The sequence below is a fragment of the Corticium candelabrum genome, chromosome 3 (genome assembly GCF_963422355.1).
Source record: "Corticium candelabrum chromosome 3, ooCorCand1.1, whole genome shotgun sequence".
NCBI lineage: Eukaryota > Metazoa > Porifera > Homoscleromorpha > Homosclerophorida > Plakinidae > Corticium > Corticium candelabrum.
Genome location: NC_085087.1, coordinates 321773 through 342199, shown reverse-complemented (window position 1 = coordinate 342199; position 20427 = coordinate 321773). Strand labels below are relative to the sequence as shown.

The 20427-nt window shown below is 40.4% G+C and overlaps 2 protein-coding genes and 1 long non-coding RNA gene across 7 annotated transcripts; 2 read left to right on the top strand and 1 right to left on the bottom strand.

The window, feature by feature from the left end:
- Position 1: 1 nt before the first annotated feature.
- On the bottom strand, positions 2-7080 carry LOC134176691 (acylphosphatase-2-like). The gene is made up of 4 exons (XM_062643348.1): positions 6909-7080; positions 6833-6849; positions 6487-6596; positions 2-305 (listed from the first exon to the last, which is right to left on the bottom strand). Exons 1-4 carry the CDS (start codon positions 6988-6990, stop codon positions 83-85), a joined length of 432 nt encoding a protein of 143 aa, XP_062499332.1. The 5' UTR covers positions 6991-7080; the 3' UTR covers positions 2-82.
- LOC134176689 (calsequestrin-1-like) lies at positions 7071-19320 on the top strand. 5 transcript variants are annotated; one of them, XR_009969334.1, is made up of 13 exons: positions 7071-7361; positions 7458-7542; positions 13443-13515; positions 13578-13611; positions 15433-15541; positions 17305-17378; positions 17443-17523; positions 18242-18288; positions 18348-18393; positions 18454-18508; positions 18570-18646; positions 18717-18972; positions 19027-19089. XR_009969334.1 is itself a non-coding variant. In XM_062643343.1 (13 exons), exons 1-13 carry the CDS (start codon positions 7095-7097, stop codon positions 19201-19203), a joined length of 1230 nt encoding a protein of 409 aa, XP_062499327.1. In that variant the 5' UTR covers positions 7071-7094; the 3' UTR covers positions 19204-19320. The 5 variants fall into 5 exon arrangements, 4 of the variants coding, with proteins under 4 accessions (XP_062499327.1, XP_062499328.1, XP_062499329.1 ...); XM_062643343.1 differs by having other exon boundaries at positions 18570-18670; positions 18892-18972; positions 19027-19320; XM_062643344.1 differs by having other exon boundaries at positions 18570-18670; positions 18892-18972; positions 19019-19210.
- LOC134176692 (uncharacterized) lies at positions 14818-15080 on the top strand. Its single transcript, XR_009969335.1, has 3 exons — positions 14818-14847; positions 14899-14998; positions 15060-15080. It is a non-coding gene; the product is annotated as an uncharacterized LOC134176692 (long non-coding RNA).
- Positions 19321-20427: the final 1107 nt, after the last annotated feature.

The following is a 20427-nucleotide window of genomic DNA, read 5'->3' as shown; positions in this document are numbered from 1 at the left end:
ATACGTATGTTTGTCTGTGGAATTGATGGTGCATAAATCTTTATCGTATGTATGATCTATGTGTCACTGCATATGATCATCTTCAGGTATTCTTCTTTGTCCTGTGTTTCCTTTCAGCAACAGATGGCAGCTTTTGTGTTTTGCTGGGTTTTTCCCTTGTTCCCGTCACTTTCTTTGGCATTCTTGTGTCTTCCCTTACTATAGTAAAGTCATCATATTCTAGTTTTTGTATGTCTCTCTCATCAGTAAAGTTGCATTGATCTATACAAGATTTAGGGCTACCGGTGAATTGTAACCACGTTTTCCTGTCAAAACACAATCACACATATCATATATAGTATTGCATATAAATGTACTTAGATTGAAGCTTGTGTCTTAGTACCATAATTAGATGAAACTACGCTCTACCAGAGCCATATATAGACGGCTCTGCACTCTACCATGACCTTGAAGTTCAGTGCAACCATTTTACTATGGAATGTTATTTCAGATGTAATATATGAAATGTTATTTCAGATGTAATAATACAAACCTATGAAGTACAGTTCGTGCCATAATTATTGAGACTCTTCCGATTTCGTACAGTCTTGCCGAAAACCGCGTAAATTTAGAATAAAGCTACAAACTACACACAAACCAAATAGCGAGAAACACATGCCATGCATACAAAAGCATCTATTCTGAGTCAGTACGCAGCTGAGTTAGATCGTTGTCATCAGCTAGATGTCTACAAGATTGGAAAGGTGTCTGCGCCACCGCCATGACAGCTGACAGAACACAAGCTTCAGCGCGCCTTTCAATTGTATCGTAACTCTTGTCGTAGTCGGGCTGTTGTAGACAGTAACCCAATGTAGTATCTAGACTCGTGTATTAGCACTCTAACTCAACAACACAACGAAGCCCGCCAAACAAACTTAGTCTCTCGCACTGTGCAGGCGCCCCCGAGATGCCTCCTCCCAAAACAACCCTAAACTACTACATCTCTTCCCTCTAAATTTTCTAAGTTCCCACATTACTACACTACAGATCCAGTCTTTCTGGAGGTCTTGAAATCCGTGCGGAACGCCGGAGGACAGGCGGAACGTCCGCAGCTCTCATTTCCAATTGCTGATCAGCCTCAGTCTCTGCTTGTTCTGTTTGCTGATGTTCGGTGACATCTGGAGCGTTTGTTGCTGTTGACAATCTTGTGCTCTCTTCTCCTTGCTGTTGGTCTACCCCAATGTTGGGACTGTCCTCCATCATTGCTTGTCCCTCTGGACTTTTAGTCTCAGTCGTTCTCTGTCAAACGTGATCCATGTGTCACTTGACTAACCATCCGTCCTCTAACCTTACTCTGAAAGATAAGGGTCTCGTTTGACTCTCAACCACGCCTGCTAACCAATCCTGGCCCCTGCCAAAGTTACGCACAAACACTGTTTGCCCCGTCTCCAGATTCCGGTAACTGCAAGATTTGTCATGATCCTTCCTTTGTTGCTCTTGTGCTTCCCTTGTCTTTCTCGCTAGGTCCGGATGTAGTAAGTCCAGGCAGCTTCTTGGTCTCCATCCCATCAGAATCACAGCTGGCGCCTCCCCTGTTGTCGCGTGTGGTGTGAATCTGTACCGAAATAGAAATTCATCCAGCTTCGTTTCCAGTGTTCCCTGTTCGTTTTTCATTCACTTCATGGCTGCCTTGAATGTTTGAACCGCCCTCTCAGCCAGCCCATTAGAGGACGGGTGGTAGGGTGCAGTTGTAATATGCACAATTCCCTTGCTCTTCATGAAGTTCCCAAATTCTTGACTCGTAAAGGCCGAGCTATTATCACTGACCATGATTTTAGGTAGTCCGTGGGTCGCAAAAATAGACTGTAGCACCCAAATGGTAGGTCCAGTTGCGGGGGAACTCAGTGGTTTTACTTCCAACCATTTAGAGTACGCATCTGACAGTATAAAGAACCACCACCCCAAGAATGGCCCAGCAAAGTCGATATGTAATCTCAACCATGCACGTTCTGGCTGTGCCCAAGGGTGAAGAGGTGCTTATGGTGATGATCGCTGATGCTCTTGGCATGTCCCGCAAGATTTTGCTATCTTCTCTATATCAGCATCGAATCCCAGCCACCAAATGTAACTTCTTGCTAGGCTTTTCATTCTAGATACCCCCGGGTGAGCCACATGTAATTCCTCCAACACCATCGGCCACGCCTTCTGAGGTATAATGACTTGCGACCCCCACAGTACACAACCACCCAAGACACTTAGCTCGTGCTGGCGATTCCAGTAATGTCGGAGCTCGGAGTCTACTTCTCTCAGCCATCCGCTCAACACATAATGCCTGACAGTTGCCACTTGTCCATCTCTGTCTGTAAATTGCCGAAGTTGTACAGTTGTTATCGGTCTGGCAGGGGTCATTTCCAAGATGTGCAGTGATAGCACCGATTCACTAGGATCCTCTGTCACTTCTGGTTTAACAGACAAAGGTAACCGACTGAGTGCATCGGCGTTGGCATTTGTCGTCCCTGGTCGATAACGTAATTTATACTGATAGCCAGACAACATTATTGCCCAACGCTGCATGCGACCTGATGCCATCAACGGCATGCCCTTATTCTCTCCTAACAACGAGACCAATGGCTTGTGATCAGTAAGGATTGTAAATGCTCTTCCACTCAAGTATTGGTGGAACTTCTTCACTCCGAACAGCATTGCGAGTGCTTCGTGGTCTATCTGCGCATATCTCCTTTCTGCTTCAGCCAAGCTCCTAGATGCGAAAGCGATTGGTCGCTCGGTACCGTCGTTTAGCCTATGTGAAAGCATGGCTCCTACCCCGTACAGTGAGGCATCACAGGCTGAGATGACTTCCTTCCTTGGGTCAAAATGTATCATCACTTGACTAGACTGGAGAGCCTCCTTCGCTTGTCTGAACGCTTCCTTATGCTCATCTTTCCACTGTCAACGTACGTTCTGGCGCAAAAGCTGATACAGTGGAGCCAGCCTTGAAGCCAGCTTTGGTAGAAACCGGCCATAGTAATTAATCATACCCAAGAAGGATCGTAATTCCGTAACATTTTCGGGTTCAGGTGCAGCTTGAATAGCCATCACTTTCTTCTTGTCTGGTGCTAGCCCCTGGCTGTTGATAGTATGGCCTAAGTAACTGATTTCTTTCTGCAAAAATGCGCATTTAGCCGGCTTTAGTCGCAATCCCGAGTTGGCTAGGCGTTGTAGTACCATTTCTAGGTTCTGCAAGTGTTCCTCCAGACAACGTCCTGTCACTAGAATATCGTCTAAATAGACCACTGTCATGGGAATATCCTGAAGGAGAGTGTCCATTACCCTTTGAAAAATGGCTGGACCTGAGGACACCCCAAAAGGTAGGCGTTTGTACTTGAACAACCCCAAGTGAGTATTTATGACTACATACTTCCGCGACATCTCATCAAGTGCCACCTGCTGATAAGCGTGGCTCAGATCTAACTTGGTGAACAACTGACCTCCAGCTAAAGAGGCAAATATACCATTGATCTTTGGCAATGGGTATTTCTCACAAGGGGCAGCCTGGTTAATCGTCAACCTAAAGTCACCACATATCCTGTTTGAACCGTCCTTTTTTAGAACCGGTACTACTGAAGCAGCCCAATCAGAGAATCGAACGGCTTCTATAATTTCGTCTCGTTCCAACCGTCTCAACTCCTGTTCGACTAGCTCTTTGTACGCATATGGTACAGGTCTAGGCTTGAAAAACCAAGGTGCGGTATCTGATCTCATTGCTATCGATGCTGTTGCTCCCTCCAGTAGTCCCATCTCCTCCTTGAATACTTCCTGGTATTTGGTGATGAGCTCCTTATGTTGAATCCCTCCTTCCTCGTGTGATGTTCTACCAGTGCTATGGAGGTAGAATATCTCTTCCCATTTCAGTTTTAGGGTCTGCATCCAGTTTCTACCGAACAAATTTGGACTCTTGCCTTTGACAATGATCAATGGCAGGGAAGCCACTTGCTGTCCATATCTCACTTTCATATCTGTTTCACCAACCAAAGTTAGTGATTCCCCTGAATATGTCTGTAATTGTACTTGTGGCCTACACAAACCGGGGCCTTCCGTTTAGACCATAATGCCTTGAAAGTAGCTTCATTCACAAGAGTTACCGCTGCCTCAGTGTCTATCTCCATCATTGCCACGCCCCACTATGTGTACAGCGTTCATTGCCGTCTCTAACATTTCTTCTGATTCCTGGAAATCCTCTTCTTGGCTTATTTGGTGGGCTGCCTTTGATTCTCCTTGTTGATTTGACTGACTTCGGCACGCTCTCGCAATATGGCCCCGCTTCTTGCACTTCCTACACTCTGCTGTCTGGAAACGGCATGGCCTGGGAAGATGCCAACCCAAACAACGAGAACACTTCCTCTTTTCTGGTGTATGGTCCCTCCTACTTGATGTCTGATGAACTGCCACTGGTGCTTGATTTGCTGTTGATGTAAGACCACCTTGTTGCATTTCTAGCAAATTTTTCGCAGCTGTTTCCATCGCTCGGGCAATCCGTAGGGCGTCCTCAAATGTCAAGTTGACTTCTTGCAAGAGTCTCCGCTGAATCTTCTCTTCATTTATCCCGCACACCAGTCTGTCTCTTAGCATGTCTGAGAGAGTATCCCCAAAGGCACAGTCTGTCGATAATCAATGCACTTCCGTCACGAAATCCGCCACAGACTCACCTTTCCTGTTACAACTGTTAAATCTAAACCGTTGTAGAATAAACAGAAGGCTTTGGTCTCACGTGATCTAGGACTCTCTTGACGATGTCGTCATATTCGACTGCATCCGGTGTCTGCGGCACGAGAAGGTTACGGATGAGTTTGTACGTTTGAGCGCCACATACACTCAACAACACTGCCTTCCGTTGGTCTTTGTTAGTCACCTTGTTCGCCGTGAAGTAAAACCCCAGTCGTTCGACGTAGTTTTCCCATTCATCTTGAGTTCCATCAAAGGGCCCCACTTTCCCGATCATCGATGTCATGTTTCGTTCTTTGCCTCGTCGCCAATATGTAGTATCTAGACTCGTATATTAGCACTCTAACTCAACAACAGAACAAAGACCGCCAAATAAACTTAGTCTCTCGCACTGCGCAGGAGCCCCCGAGACGCCTCCCCCCAAAACAACTCTAAACTACTACACCTAACATCTCTTGTTATGAAAAGCAAAACAAAACTAAACGTGTGGCATTAGCGCCAGAGGCGTAATGGATTTAGTGAGAACCTCAACTCGACTCTATCAATCCATCCTACATGAGAGTTTGCTTGAAACTGCAAACGCTTTCTATCTCAATGGTTGGAGGCTGCAACAGGACAATGCACCAGCTGACAGGTCTAGAAGAACGAAAGATTGATTTTCTCGCTAGCAAAACATTCACGTTATTGACTGGTCTGTCAACTCACTGGACCTGATGCTAACAGAAAATTTATGGAGTTCGATAAAACGCGAAGTAGACAAGAAGCGACCAAAAGCAAGACGGAACTGGAAGACAGGATACTAAACGTGTGGGAGGGTATTTGGCAATTGATATCCAAAACGATTCTACGCTTTCATGATAGCCGTCTATAGATCAATGTATTGCTAACGTTGGAGGTCATACTAAATATTGATAGCGCAAACTTCTGTTATTGGTCTCACTCTTGCACAGTTTTTAGACATTGTTCTTGAATACTAGACAAATCTAGAAAATCATCTATCCTACTCCTATGTATAGTGCAAGGGAATGTCTTTGCAGACAGCTGCTAGTAAAAGTTGGCGCCATGTGTGACATGCTCCCGCCGAAAGAGTCTCAATAATTATGGGTGCATTTCTTAGCTGGATTATCTAATCCGTCTAATTCGCGTATTGGCTGGATTAGCTGGATGAGCTGGATTAATTAGCTAACCCATATAATCTGGATTAGCTGGATTAGCTAATTAGGTAAAAGACATGCACCCTATGGCACGAACTGTACTAGCAGACATATTCTAACAAGAGAAACAAATGGATAGCATCAGTAACCATTATTAACAATTCTGTATTTTAAAAATGAGAGCTCCAATGCTTGGATAGTGTCCAATGAATATTAGCCCTCACAGTGCCAAAGATCCAAATAATTAATAATGGTGCAGCACGTACTGTACATATTAGTATCTAAAGCCAAACATGCACGCATGTGTACGCTTTTGCAGGATGCCAACCAAAATAAAATGTTATGAGGTTTATCTAGCTAGAATGCAAAGTGACAGAAGTTCTCTAGATAATCAAAACAATAAACTCTATCCTTAGTTTGAAAAATTGTGTGTGTGTGTGTGTGTGTGTGTGTGTGTGTGTGTGTGTGTGTGTGAATGTGAGAAAGACTAGCTCATTATTAACTGTCAAATATGCATTAAATTGAAAGTTCACATGACCTTATATTATGCACAGAAAATGTAATGTTCTTCATTACCCTCATTCTTCATTGGTATCATTACAAACTGCATGCAGTAAGTTGATAAACTAACATTTTTCGAAGTTGGTTGTGCTTTCCTTGTAGAGTGCCAACAACTGTTCCTCTCTCAGTGTTCTTCACCCAGCCAACTAGATTTAGTTTCAAACTGTTGTCACGAGTATACTATACAAATTGCTTGTGAAGTTAGTATTGTAACAGCATGTCTTGTTGATGCACACACACACACACACACACACACACACACACACACACACACACACACACACACACACACACACACACACACACACACACACACACACACACACACACACACACACACACACACACACACACACACACACACACACACACACACACACACACACAAACTATTTTGCAAATACACTCACTCCAACCTTTCTGAAGAAGACACCTACATAGAACAAACGAGTCACTTCTGCAACTCTAGAGTTCAATTTACCGTATTTAGACCTTGAACTCTTCCAAAAACTTCGAAGTTTACTGTTCTCAACGGCGCTGTATGGGACGTCGACAGTGAGCTTGCAGTGGCCATAACATTTACACGCAAATGAATCTAACTTTTACCACAAAGACGGCACGCAAAATTCAGTGACCTTTCGGCCATCTAGCAAGCATACGGGAACCTGGTGTAAACAAATGAGTCAAAGACGTTGTGCGGTGGTTTTCTTTCTTGTTGCTATTTACTGCGTTTGTGCTCTGCATGAGCATGAAAACCCTCGCTGGCCTCAGCATGATGGGAAACGTCGCGTGCTTTCTTTGAATGCGGACACATTTCACGCCGCCGTCAAGAAACATCCACTGCTGGTTGTTCTGTTTTACGTACCGCCAGGACATGTCTTAGATCCGGTGAAAGATAAAGAAACTTCAAAAAACAACTGGGAACAACTGGAAATGACTTTAGAGGTAACTCCACTGTCTTGCAGCTTTGTAGTTATTCTACAGTTTAACCCGAGGCGGAGCCTCTGGTTACAGTAGTGATTTTACTTATTTCTTATCTAGATGACGTCTCAGTTGTTGCAGAAGGAAAATGTTCGTACTGCTACAATCAATATGATTGAGAGTTATGCTCTAGTCAAGGCTCTTCGTAAGAATAAAATTTAACTGAAAGGTTTAATTAATTAATATCCTAGCAATGTAAAGTAGGTTGTTATTATTCTCCTAAATGTGTAAGGTGCCAGTAATAAATGATAGTTTCACATTATCCTATATATAGTAACGGCCAAGTAGTGCTGTGACAGTGTCTGTATGGATTCAGAATTTTGCAGTAGGCCTAGGGTCCCCCGGTCCCAAAGACCTTCCAGCCTAGCCATGCCTATTTTTGACATTTGAGAAAGGTGATTCACGTAATTATGTTTATAGCATTGAAACTCATTTGCTCATGAGATTTGGACGTGATTCTACATATGTGATTATTAGTGACACTGGTAGTCTTTTGAGCTTAGCTGAAAGTACTCTTAGGCCTCGTTTAAACGACTTTATCAGACCCGGGCCTGACCCAGGCTGAACTCAGGATTATGTATTTACATAACAATTATTCGGGTTGAGTTGGGTTCTGGACTCACAAGCACAGCTCACTTTCGAATACCGGGCAGTGCCCCAGTGATGACATAGCACTATCCATCGTTGACTAGTGCTCATGCAGTTAATCATTACAGAAGATTGTGAACTCGATCATCTCACGTGCATTTCAAGTTTCATCTCCCCATATCCTAATGAGTGTTGTTACCTCTTCACCAGTCCATAGTACACTTTGCGTCCTGCCATTGTGTCTATAGACCACGTGATTGACTTGCACTTCAGACCCTAAGCATCTATAGCTGAAATGCCGGTTGTGGCTATGAACGTGTGAACGCAAACCAGAGCTAGGCCCGGGTCGAACCTGGGACACAATTTAGCGAGCCTCGTGTAAATGTGGCTTAATATAGCATTTGGTTATGGAACGCTAAGCTGGAAGCTGGCTGGCTGGCTAAGGGGACTCGGTCCTGGTGGGCTATTCGATAGATTCACATCTGGTATGTCTACTACACATACCTAGTCTGTCAATTCAGTGGCTAATTTCTACGAGTGACACACACCCTTGTCTGGAGCTTGAAGAGACTGCTTAGTCTGTTTTTCTGACAGGTGATCGATCAGTCAGTTTCTGTCAGAAAAAAAGATATGTTAGATTGAGTTTCTTATTAAACTTTCTTTTGCCTCTTCTGCTCTTTTTGGAATAGAAGTGTCCGAAGAGGGTAGAAGAGGTTGCTTAGCATGCACAGTTTGGTGGAAAAGGAAAAGCAATGAAATATTAATTCATAAGAGTATCTAGAAGAGGTTGAGCATATGCAGTAGTAGAAGTGGTAGTAGTAGTAGTGGTAGTAGTAGTAGTGGTAGTAGTAGTAGTAGTAGTAGTATATGTACGTAGTACTTTTATTCAAATACACTATGTCTCTCAGTAGTAGTAGTAATATATATAGTTTATTACTCAGCAAAAGCATCCACCGGTCATGCCCATACTACAAAAGCCACTACAACGGCACTCAACACAACACTATATCAATCCATTCAATTAAACAAACCCACTTAAGTCAACGTCACAATCTACTTAGTGAGGCAAGCCTCACTAAGTAGTAGTAGTAGTAGTAGTATATTTCAAAAAGCCAAAACACCAAATATTAGCAGCTGACAGATAACACCCACGCAGCAAAACAAACAACTAAAGATGGTTACCACTAAGAGACAGTTACTACCTTACGTTATTATGCCTAAACTATCAAGATAAGCTATAGTCAACATCTACTCATCTAGAAGTAGTAGTAGTAGTAGTAGTAGTAGTAGTAGTAGTCAGGCCGGAAAACAATATTCTCCTGGCTACGTCTGAGGGGCACCTGGCCTCCTCAGCTTAGTGACTTTACTGTACATGACATAGTAGTAGTAAAAGTTGTACTATTGTATATGACAATAATTGTTTAGTAGTAGTAATAGTTTATTGCCATTCGCTGTAGGTTGCCGTTTGTGTATACGTAGTCTGCTATTGTTTCAAATACACCATATCTTCTCAGTAGTAGTAGTAGTGGCATGAGCAAGCTTACAACGTCATTTACCAAAAAGCTGGCCTCAATGATATCTGAGAAAAAGGACACTCCATACGGTAGCGTGATCAACTGGCTAAGATGTCGACTCGGGTTCGCACTCCTAAGAGCTTCCATAATGTGCATCAGGGGCAGCAGGTGCAAACGCTACGTCAGGCCGGAAAACAATATTCTCCTGGCTACGTCTGAGGGGCACCTGGCCTCCTCAGCTTAGTGACTTTACTGTACATGACATAGTAGTAGTAAAAGTTGTACTATTGTATATGACAGTAATTGTTTAGTAGTAGTAATAGTTTATTGCCATTCGCTGTAGGTTGCCGTTTGTGTATACGTAGTCTGCTATTGTTTCAAATACACCATATCTTCTCAGTAGTAGTAGTAGTAGTAGTAAACTTTGTGGACACATTAATGTATGTATATTTTATTTATAGTATATGTACGTAGTACTTTTATTCAAATACACTATGTCTCTCAGTAGTAGTAGTAGTAGTAGTAGCAGCGCTCACTCTCTCACAGTGAGATGGATGCTGAAGTCGTATTGGTAGTACAAAAAGTGTATGTAGTTCTCACACAGAAAACAGAAAAATCGAATCTCTATGTCAAGAGGTTTCTGGTGCCTGTGTTCCTGATGCTTCAAGGGGTCTTTGGAGATAGACAGCACTCATAAATTGCTAATTAAATCATGTCTCTACTAGAGGCTAAACATATTTAGAAGGCTAAAGGGGTTTACAATTCGAGTATGTCTCTATTAGCATTAAAATTGTTTAATCCTAAACCTAAACAGACCTGGTAGTTTAGCTCAAGTAAACAGGTTTAACTGTCACTTTATGTTATGATGACGCTTGCCAAAGGATCCTGAGCCATTTCACCTTCTTTTGCTCTGTTTATTCTATAAATGTAACACTGCACTCCAACACACCCTCAGACAAGAGTGTTAAGGTTCCGGACAACCAGACATAGGTGCAGACCCTTCTTTTCTACATAGTTGTAGTTCTAAACATGTTTTATGTTAAACTAGTTTTAGGGTATCCGTAGGCACCTCGCATTGGTGAGTAACACGTCCGACGGAGTTTTCTGACCATCTACTGAAACACCGTGTCCTAGCTAGACAAGACGTATTTGTTGAAACCCTGCTGTTGTCATGGAAGTAAACATTCAAATTTCCTAGTAATTATGTATCTAGGCCTGGAAATGTACAGTATAAGTAGTCTGTATGCACTCAGTTTTGTTGTAATAACAGTGGTATGGTATTTACTGACAATTGATATCGGCAAGCATTGACTATCAACAGTGTTAGATACAGCACAGTGTAGTGTAATATGAGATTGATCATAGTGTAGTATGGGACATGTGAATAGTTGACTGTAGGTGGCTTTCAGCTTCTGAAGGCGTTTCTCAGTTTTCAATCCCTAGCTACAATACAAAAGGATGGGGCGATGGAACGTTGTGAGGTTTTTTCGTCGCCGTTTGGTCACTTGCATGAATCGTTCCTATACTGATCTGTAGTCGGACACGAAACGTTTTTTGCCGTAGGTCTTATAATGAAATGTGGTCGTGGGGAGGAGAAATTTGAGATTTCACACACACACACACACACACACACACACACACACACACACACACACACACACACACACACACACACACACACACACAGTTTGAGACACAAATAACTTATCGCGTGAGTATATATTGACATGCAGCTTAGCGTGTTGTGTTGTAGAGATGACATTATCGGTGGGCTAGGCTACAGTGTAGTGTTAGACGTTTTCAATTTAAACAGTTCTCCACCCTACTCACCCAATTTCAAACGTCGTTTGGATTGGAGGGAATATTTGATAATTGGAGATGCTCCCTTAATAGTTTCATAGTCAGACTGTCTTGTGAAATTAAAGAGCTTCGATTGCATAAATTACTAAATACACTGGAGTCAATCACTGCTAGAGTTTAATAGGATACTCATCAACTTTGTTGTGCTCATTGTGAGCTGTTGCTTCTGCTATTTGAGTGTTAGCAGTGTTTGCTGAAGCCTTTCAAAAGCTTCTTGTCACACTGTTTCATTCTTTTTATTATCTTATTCATCTCCAACATTGTGAAGGACCAGCACTTGAACGGCTTGTAGTCAAATTCTGTGGTACAGAATTCTGTGCATACTGGGAGAGGGAATTAGATATTAAGATTCTTGGACATCAAGGGAATTACATTGATGGAGAATTAATGAAAATGCAGTTACTGTATATCTTTATGATGTCATATTGTAGACTGGGAAAGTTTGGCAACATTAATATTTGGTGGGTTATGAATTTCGTCAACGTGTATGGTGTCATCAGATCATGAGAGTTACATGGTGTGTTTCCTTTATTTGCCTTGTGTAGGTCTAGTATTTCAATGCAGGTATTGCACGCATGTGGAGATGAATGCAGTCCATCTAAGTGGGAGTCCAAGAAATCTTCACCAATGAAGAGCTCCAGGTGTCGGGGTAAACATGATGACCATGGATACAGCTTTGAGCTTTGTAGAGGTATTCTGTAAGAGAGAGACTGGCAATGGCTATGCATGTTTGATACACTGGCATTGATACAAGAGGTATGCTCGTGCCAGGGGACGTTCTAATAATATTCAGAATTTTAATTCTGGTGATTCTCCTGTCAATCACCAAATTGCTAAATTGAAACTTTAGCCAACATTTTCTGGTTACGGTACTTCAGAAAGCCAGAAGTGTGCTCCCCCTTCTAGAAATCTTGGATTTGTTTCTGTCAGTGGTGTAGAAAGAGACTTACCTTGGTCTTGCATCTTGTACCTGCATCTTGTTCTTGAATGCGTATTATTCAGTGTATGAAGTTTTAGATATGAAAATTACATTCTGAATCTGAAGAATGTATTAACATTAACTTTGTGAATTTGATGTTAAAAGCTGCATTCATTTCTTCAATAATTAAGAATTATGTGAGTTTTCAACAGTTATATGATTTTAATTATAATACAGTAGACATTACATAAGATGTTTCTCAGGCATTTTCAATTGCATGATTAGATATAGAATGTCACTAGATTAAAACGTGATTGAGCATTGGTAGTAGTTATATTTTCAATTAATTGAGGTTTACACAGTCTTGAAAGGATTTATTTTTCATATTGTAAGTGTCATAGCTTGTGCATTCAATTTTTGCATAATTTAGTTATGTTTCAGTTTTGTTACTAAAGCTAGGTTACAATATAACGCTGTCGATGCTCGCGACGCTAGCAAGGACGATAGCGACGACGCTCGGGCAGGCGTCATATTATAAACACTCGCACGTCGCGTCACGAGTGTTGTCAGCAAGCGTTGTTAGCGTTGCCAATGCTAGAGTTGATTAAAGTTCAACTCTAGCATCCAAACCGGAAGTGCTCTAATGTCTATCGGAAACACGTGTCTTTTGTTGACAAATCAGAGATCAAATCTAGGAGTGAAATAACCAGAAGTAAACTATGGAAGAGAAGCCTACCAAAAGTGTATACGGGTAGGTACGGCTGCTTGTCGCAAGTTGCGGCAGATCAAGTTATTAGAGATATGAGGCGCAAGAAAAACGCTTGGAAAAACGTATCAAAAGCAGGCTCCCAGCAGCAGGCTGCCAAATAGTGTGGAAGCGTCTCTGCAACAACTTGGTGAGGGAGAAAACTCAGGAAATGAAAACCCAATCAAAGACTTTTGTATTCACGGTAGACGATCATGATGAGCATGCTCATAGTGGCTCGTTGCTGACGCTCATCAAATGATACATGTATTGTAAATGGTACAGCTCCAGCATCAGCATTTTGACACCTACTCGGCGTCTTCTCACGAGTGTCGCGAGCGTTGTCAGCGTCATCTTGTAAACCAGGTTTAAGTGTCAAACACTGTATTATGTGACTTATTCTCTAAATGTGTTGCTAGAAATTCCATCACCAGGCACTATTCTTATTTATAGTAAAGACAGACCATCTCCTCACTTCTATCTTGGACAACGGTGAGATAATGAAAGATTCAACATAATTGTTGCTTTTTCATACTAATGTCGCTTTTTCACAGAGCAATGGAGGTATTGGCTCCATATATTTTAAAGGTCAGTACTCTTTGTAATACAGTTTATGTGTTTGTAAGCTGTAGTTCAGCTTCAAAGGTAACTTTTGGAAGGATAATGGTCATTCTTAGAGAGATTGTAAAAATTTCTGATTTGTTGTATCACATAGAGAGATACGTGTACTATTACAGTTTAATATGGTATTACTTTACTTTTTTAGCATACTGTTATTACTTTAGCAGGGAGCCTGACCAAGCACTGCTGCAACTAAAATGGCATACCGTTATAGCTGAGAAGAGCTTCGAATATCCAGACGACTGTACCCTCCTTGGAGAGTACCCTCCTTGGATGAGGACAGAGAGAACAAACATCAAGGACTAAAGGACTAGAAAAAGGGGAGGAAATCGTACACGGTAGGAAAGAAACGTATCAAAGTTCAACAAGTGCAGTGGGAACATGGAGAAAGACAATGAGCATGACAATGAACCAGACGAAGATGAACAAGGAAAGGAGGAACAAAGGGATTAGAATAGGCCTAGATTAAAACTAGACATCTGCGTTTTGTGTTTAGTTTTGCCTGCGTTGACACTATCATCATGGCTCTAGACAAGAATAAACGCCCGGTGTGCACAGAGGCATGACTGTTGTTGATATTATGTCTTGACTAAACCATTTCTCTCCGGTAAAATGGCATGCCATAAAAGCGAGGTAATACAGTATGAAGCTGGGGAAAAGTACGTGCATCAATTAATTATTTCTTAAATGCTGCTAGCTATTTGTATTAGAAGAGTTGCTCTTAACTGTAGATATTGACCAAATGTAATTTAATGTCGATTTTATGCTGAGAATTACAAGGTTGGTTTGTGTAGACAAATTTGTTTGTTGTGTACTTGAGAATGATTCATAAGAGAATTCAGCTTGAAGTACAGGACGTTGATATTTGGGGTATACCTAGTGTAATGTAAGACTTGTTGGTTTGGGGATGTTTGTGGGATTGTTTGATTTTGATATTTTAATAATACACTGCACAATGCAACGTGGAAGTTAAAGTTTAATGAGCACTGTCATTTGGGAAATTGTCGATGGCAGTAAATTTAGTATTAACTTCTTTGTGCAGTTTGGTGCATTTTATTTTCAGTGTGTACAAGAAATATCTAGAGGTGCCATTCATCTGGAAGCATTCTGATGGTAACTTGACATCATTGAGTAGCTGAGCAATCTTGTGCCATGTGTCCTAGGCCATGTAGAGCGATCCACTCATTTCTGTATTCTTTGTTGGTGAGACAAAAACCAGGACTCTGTGGAAGGTACTGCAAAGTCCTTTGCTAGCTTCTTTACCAGATCCAAACAAGTCTGGCAGCGAAGAAGTCGCCCTGAATTGTCAATCAGCAAATGATGCAATGGGAGTGAGCATATAGTGAAATGCATGGTGAATAGGAAACGTAGGACGGGATACTGTAACTGCAGTGGTGAAACATGAATGTGTATAGCCAAAACGACCTGTAAGGCCAAAATGGCACGTGAATGTGGCATGCATGCAGCTGCCAAGATGTCTGAGGAACTCAATAAGAAAGGTCATTCACCACTATTGAGTAAATTTGTGATAAGTACAAAACTTATGGTGGTGGGTACGTGTTGCCCAGATAATGGTGTTATGGGCTTATTAAATTGAGTATGGTAAATTTCAGACACATCTACCCTTCTGTCTCAAAAGATGTGTATTTGCCTTAGTGTACATTGAATTTAACAAGTAAGGTTGTAGATTTATCCACATGTATTAAAGACTACAAGTTGTAAGTAACACAGCTAGTGTAGTAGCATGCCTGCTTTTATGTGGTGGTTTATAATGTTTTTTTTCTGTAGATGCTGCAACCAGCTGTTACTGAAATTATTGGAAAGACTCAGAAAAAGCAATATGACCAGTTAGATACAGCAAAAGTTGTGGGATACTTTGAAACAAGCAATGACAAAGGTGTAATTTTGGTTTTCATGATTTATGACAAGACATGGTAGTTAGATTGCTTGTAATTTGGGTGACTTTGCCTACCGTCTGTTAATAATGCAACTAGAGTATGAATTTGAAAGATTTCATAGTGAAATTTACTGAAAGAGGAACTCCCATGGGAACACAAGTGACATTCTGACATAGCACTAACTGCCTGATTCTTTTTCTTGCCTTTTTATTACTATTTTGTGGATGGAGAAATTAAGCTTTCAATGTAGGGCTTGTCATGTCAACAACTCCACTTTTAAAGATGACATGTGAGCGGCTACGTTTTTTATGTGTGACGGACCTGCTGTTTACAGTTTTAAGCTGGAACATAGTGATACTGAGGACAGTTAAAGTTTGAAAAACTTTAAACTTTGATTGAAGTGCAGAGGCAGGTTGTAGAAATCTCGAGTGCTGTTAAACTTGGAACTGCGGGTGATGGGAAGATTGTCAGAGACTTTCATCATTTTTAAGTTCCTAAGAGGCATTTAATAAAAACGGACACCACATTAATGATGTACTGTTACAACTGAATCCAATACAGTAGATCATTCTTAGAGCAACTGAAGCACCTTTTGCAAGTAAGCTACATGTATTTGTACATGTTATCATCTCATTCCTCAAGATCGTATAAATAGACAATAGGTAAGTCGAGTGACATTATCATTCAAGTTGCTTCAATAGCAATGCTTACTGTGCTTCCATATGCTTGACATCTCACGCTTAGGTTGCAGCTTTTAGAAATTGGGCAATGTGAATGTTGATGGTTGTAAGTAATTGAGATTTTGTTGTAAGTAATTGAGATTTTACAATATTTGACATCTTTTTGTGACTATTTTCTTGGAAGCAACAGCAACTTACATATTTTGTTCATTAGTGTGGGCTTCTGTGTTGGTTGAAGTCATTTACTTGGTTTTCTAATAAAAAAGGAACAGTTGTTATGTAATTCCATATTACTATTGTGGAAACAATAGTTACTAAAGGAAGTGAAATGATATGCAGTTGATTTTCCTGGATATTTCTGATCATGTAAAGATGAAATTACTTGTACTACTTGTAACTAACAGTGAACAATAATAATATAATAATATAAGACAGTGGTATCTGGGAGCATGTTTTATGAAAGAATACTCATGATTGGATGATTTGTAGATTAACAATGTACATTTGTGTTTTTGAAAACAATTTTGAATGACATAAAATGATAAGTATGTTTCTAACAGTATAGAAGACGTTAACAGTGATTGTTAATTAGGAAGCTGTTGAAAAACAGTTTACCTGTTTACTAAGATTTTATTCTATTTAGCAAAGGTATTGTCACGTACATGTACAAGGCTTGACAATAGTTACTGCACGAATCTCTGTAGTTATCTAAATCAGTTTGCTTTTTACTTCCGGAGGTGGAATGGAATGAGCAATTGTTACGTTACTTTAGTTTTGCGTAGGTGATGTACAGGTAAAATGCTTGTGCAACATGGATATAAAACTGTTTAATCAGATATACAAACAAGATTGTAGCCATTCTCAGAGTTAGTTATTTGTTGTACTTGTAACATAGCTCAACTGCAAACACATGTTCAGTACATTTTGCACAGCCATTTTTAACAAATTAAGTATAGTAAAAAAAGTGGAAGGATGGTGTAGAGTGTTTTATTTGTGTTTTCCTATTTTTATTTGATGCGGTTGTCTTTTGCATTTTGTCTCTGTGTATACGTACTTTGATTAAATTCAAAAATTTGATTTAGGGTACAGTAACTTTGCAAAGGCAGCTGAGACGTTCCAGCCTCTGATTCCCTTCTTTGTTACATTTGACAAGAAGGTGTGTATGTTTTAAATTGTTTGGTCACAATTTGTCTGCGTGAACCTTGTTTGTTCTTGTTTAGCTTGCAAAGAGTTTGAGAGTGAAGAAAGCAAACTTTGTAATATTTGACAAACCATATGAGAAATATCTTACGTTGACTGAGGTACAAAATTTGATTTGCTCTTTTATTGAGTTTATCATAAACTGGTGCTACTTTCTTAAGTGCAATCAATGAAGCTAATACTTTCATTACGTAGTTGTATAGACAGAGTTACATAGCAAACTCAGCAGTTGGTTGGCCATAATAAAAATTTGCCATGTAACTAGCATTGAAGTTGGCATAGGGAGGTTTGTGAGTTAATTGTGTCTCTGGGACTTGGTGGCATAAGCTGAGTACGCAGCTACTTGAGTTTGCAGTGAGTGTTTTACAAAAACCTTGGCTGTTATTATTTGAGGAACATGCTGTATGCAAGTATGTTTTGGGTTTGTTTCTTGGTAGCCTATGAGATAGTGCAGGTACTGAAGAAGACAATCAACGTGTACATTTCATCTTGATGAACATGCAAGATTTCAGTTGATTCAAGGCAGACATATGCTGCCACACAACCCAATTGTTATATGTCTGTCATACAAACCGAATTGTTCAGAAACATAAACTGGAAATTGCATGTGCACTGTTGCTGTTGTGAAAGGGTGCAATATCAGCAATTGTGTATGAACTTGCTGCTCTATTGAAGGCACCGGCTTTGAGACATTTGATCTGTTTGTTTAAATTTGTTTGATTTTGGTTGTCAGTGTGTAAGTATGGTGTGTTATTTGTGTTTCCCATGTGTGCAATAGCAGTTTTGTGTTGACTGCTTTTAATGTGTTCATGTTTTCAGCCTTCTTCTACTGAAGAGATTATTGATTTTGTGCGTGGAAATGTCAGGTCAGTAATGACAAGGTGTGTGTTTGGTTATACATGTTGGTAAAGCTAGTGATGTGTAGACAGAGTTTAACAAAAGTACAACTTGAAAATATTCATGGGACGTGGGTGTGTTTGTAATTCAGTGTGACACCACTTCAGCATTGTTGAGGACTCTCTTGCTTCCAGGTTCATGGTGAGGAGGAGAAAATGCTTGTGGCATTTGTTCGTCCACAGACACCAGGCTTGTGTTATCTTTCTAAAATCTAGTTACTATCAGTAATGTCTGGTTTGTTGGTTCGCAGATGGTGCTGCCTTCTTTTCTGTTGTCAAGAGCCTTGCAAGGAATTATGCTGATGAAAACAGAACACACTTTATCTGGGTAGATCCTGATCCATTGCCAAATGTAAGTGTATGGTTACATTGGTTTGTTTACAATACTGATTTATTAGCTGTGGCAACCTGTGTGTAATAACTACAGCAGAGCAGACGACGGTTGCTCTTGTGATGTGCACTTTATAGTTGTTGTGCATTGTCTTCAAGTCAAATGTACTGTTGGCAGGGACATTTAATTTGTCGTTACTGTCAGTTCATACCACAAAAGTATTGTCTGTACGCATCTTGTAGCTACATGAAACTTGGAAGACTTTATACCACATTGATATGACACAGTCAAACGCTTTCTTTGGTGTTGTGGATGGCATTAAAGTGAGTTCATACTCTGTTTCAGTGTGTGTTAGTATGTGTTTACCAGTCTGCTAGGGTGAACATGCTTGGTATGATGTCATGGAAGAAGGAGCTGACTTGAAGAAGATGCGTCTATGGGTACAACGTTTGTTGTCAGGCAAGATAAAATTGAAACCTGTCAGAACATCAGCAATAGTTTCTTCAAAATTTCAAAGTGAATCTGATACTAGTCACAGAAGTGATGAGCTGTAGTGCTCAGTTAGCATCTACTTTATTGCTGATTTTTCAGAAATGGACAGTAGATGCAGTTTCTGTTATGTCTGCTTAATTATTGAAAGCAAACAAGATACAATTTGCATCTGGCTAAACAATCATGTTTGACCATACCAACAACACATGTTGCTATATCACTGCTTTAATCTGCATGGTCTTTCCTGAGTGTAACGTCTCTTTATTGGATATCCATTAATGCTGATAATAAAAGTAACTTTTAGTGGTTAGATTTGTTTGGAAGCAGGTAAGTGATGACAACAGTTTTTCCAATGAAGTCAGTGATACTGTAACTTGTTAGTGTTGCTTACCTATTATGTCATAGATGGCAAATGAACATGTTAAGAGTTACTCCTATAGCTAGCCCAGGGTTTACACGGAGTGTGAAACCTCCACTAAAAAGCCAGGAGTGTGAAACCCCCACTAAAAGCCAACGAAAAGCCAAGATAGATGCCATTACTAAGAACAGGGCCATTCTCACGGAAAATTTATTAGAATTGGTGGTTGTGGTATATGTAATTTCCCGGTGAAATCGATTTAGTGGATGGATATTTTCAAATAGTCATTGCAGAGGACACAGAAAACACTGCTTTCCGAAACCAGTCTCGATTAATTATCAAGACCCACACATCTACCGAATGAATTGGAGATACAATCTCAGCAAATCGAACATTCCCAACATGGTATAGGTACAACGCGCCTTGTACAAAATAGAAATCATAATTCTTGTCACAGAATTCACGTATTTTGACAACCATGATTTATTAGAACACAATCAAACGCAGCCAAGGCACAATTATCTATTCAATAGACGTGGTAGAAAGCTGGTTTGTGGTGCATGTTATCATGAATTCAGTTAATTAAAAAGACTCTTAAGTTAAAGCGTTAAAGAGTCTTAACGAAGTAGTTGTTTAACAAAGACTGAATTCCTCATAGCATGTTGTGTGTTAAATGGGTGGTTTTAACACAAAATCTTATTAAATACACTCATTTTAATGCCATAGAGTCTTTAACACTGACTGAATTCTTTGTAGCATTTGTTAAATTTAGTATATATCCATGTTAAATTCAGTCTTGTGTTACAATGTAGAATAACTTCCTCGATCACTTGATTAGGTGTAGACTTTTTAACACGGGTATCATGCCCTCAGACTGTTTTCTTCAATGTACACTGTTAAAATTTGGTCAAATAGCGCACGTTAGACA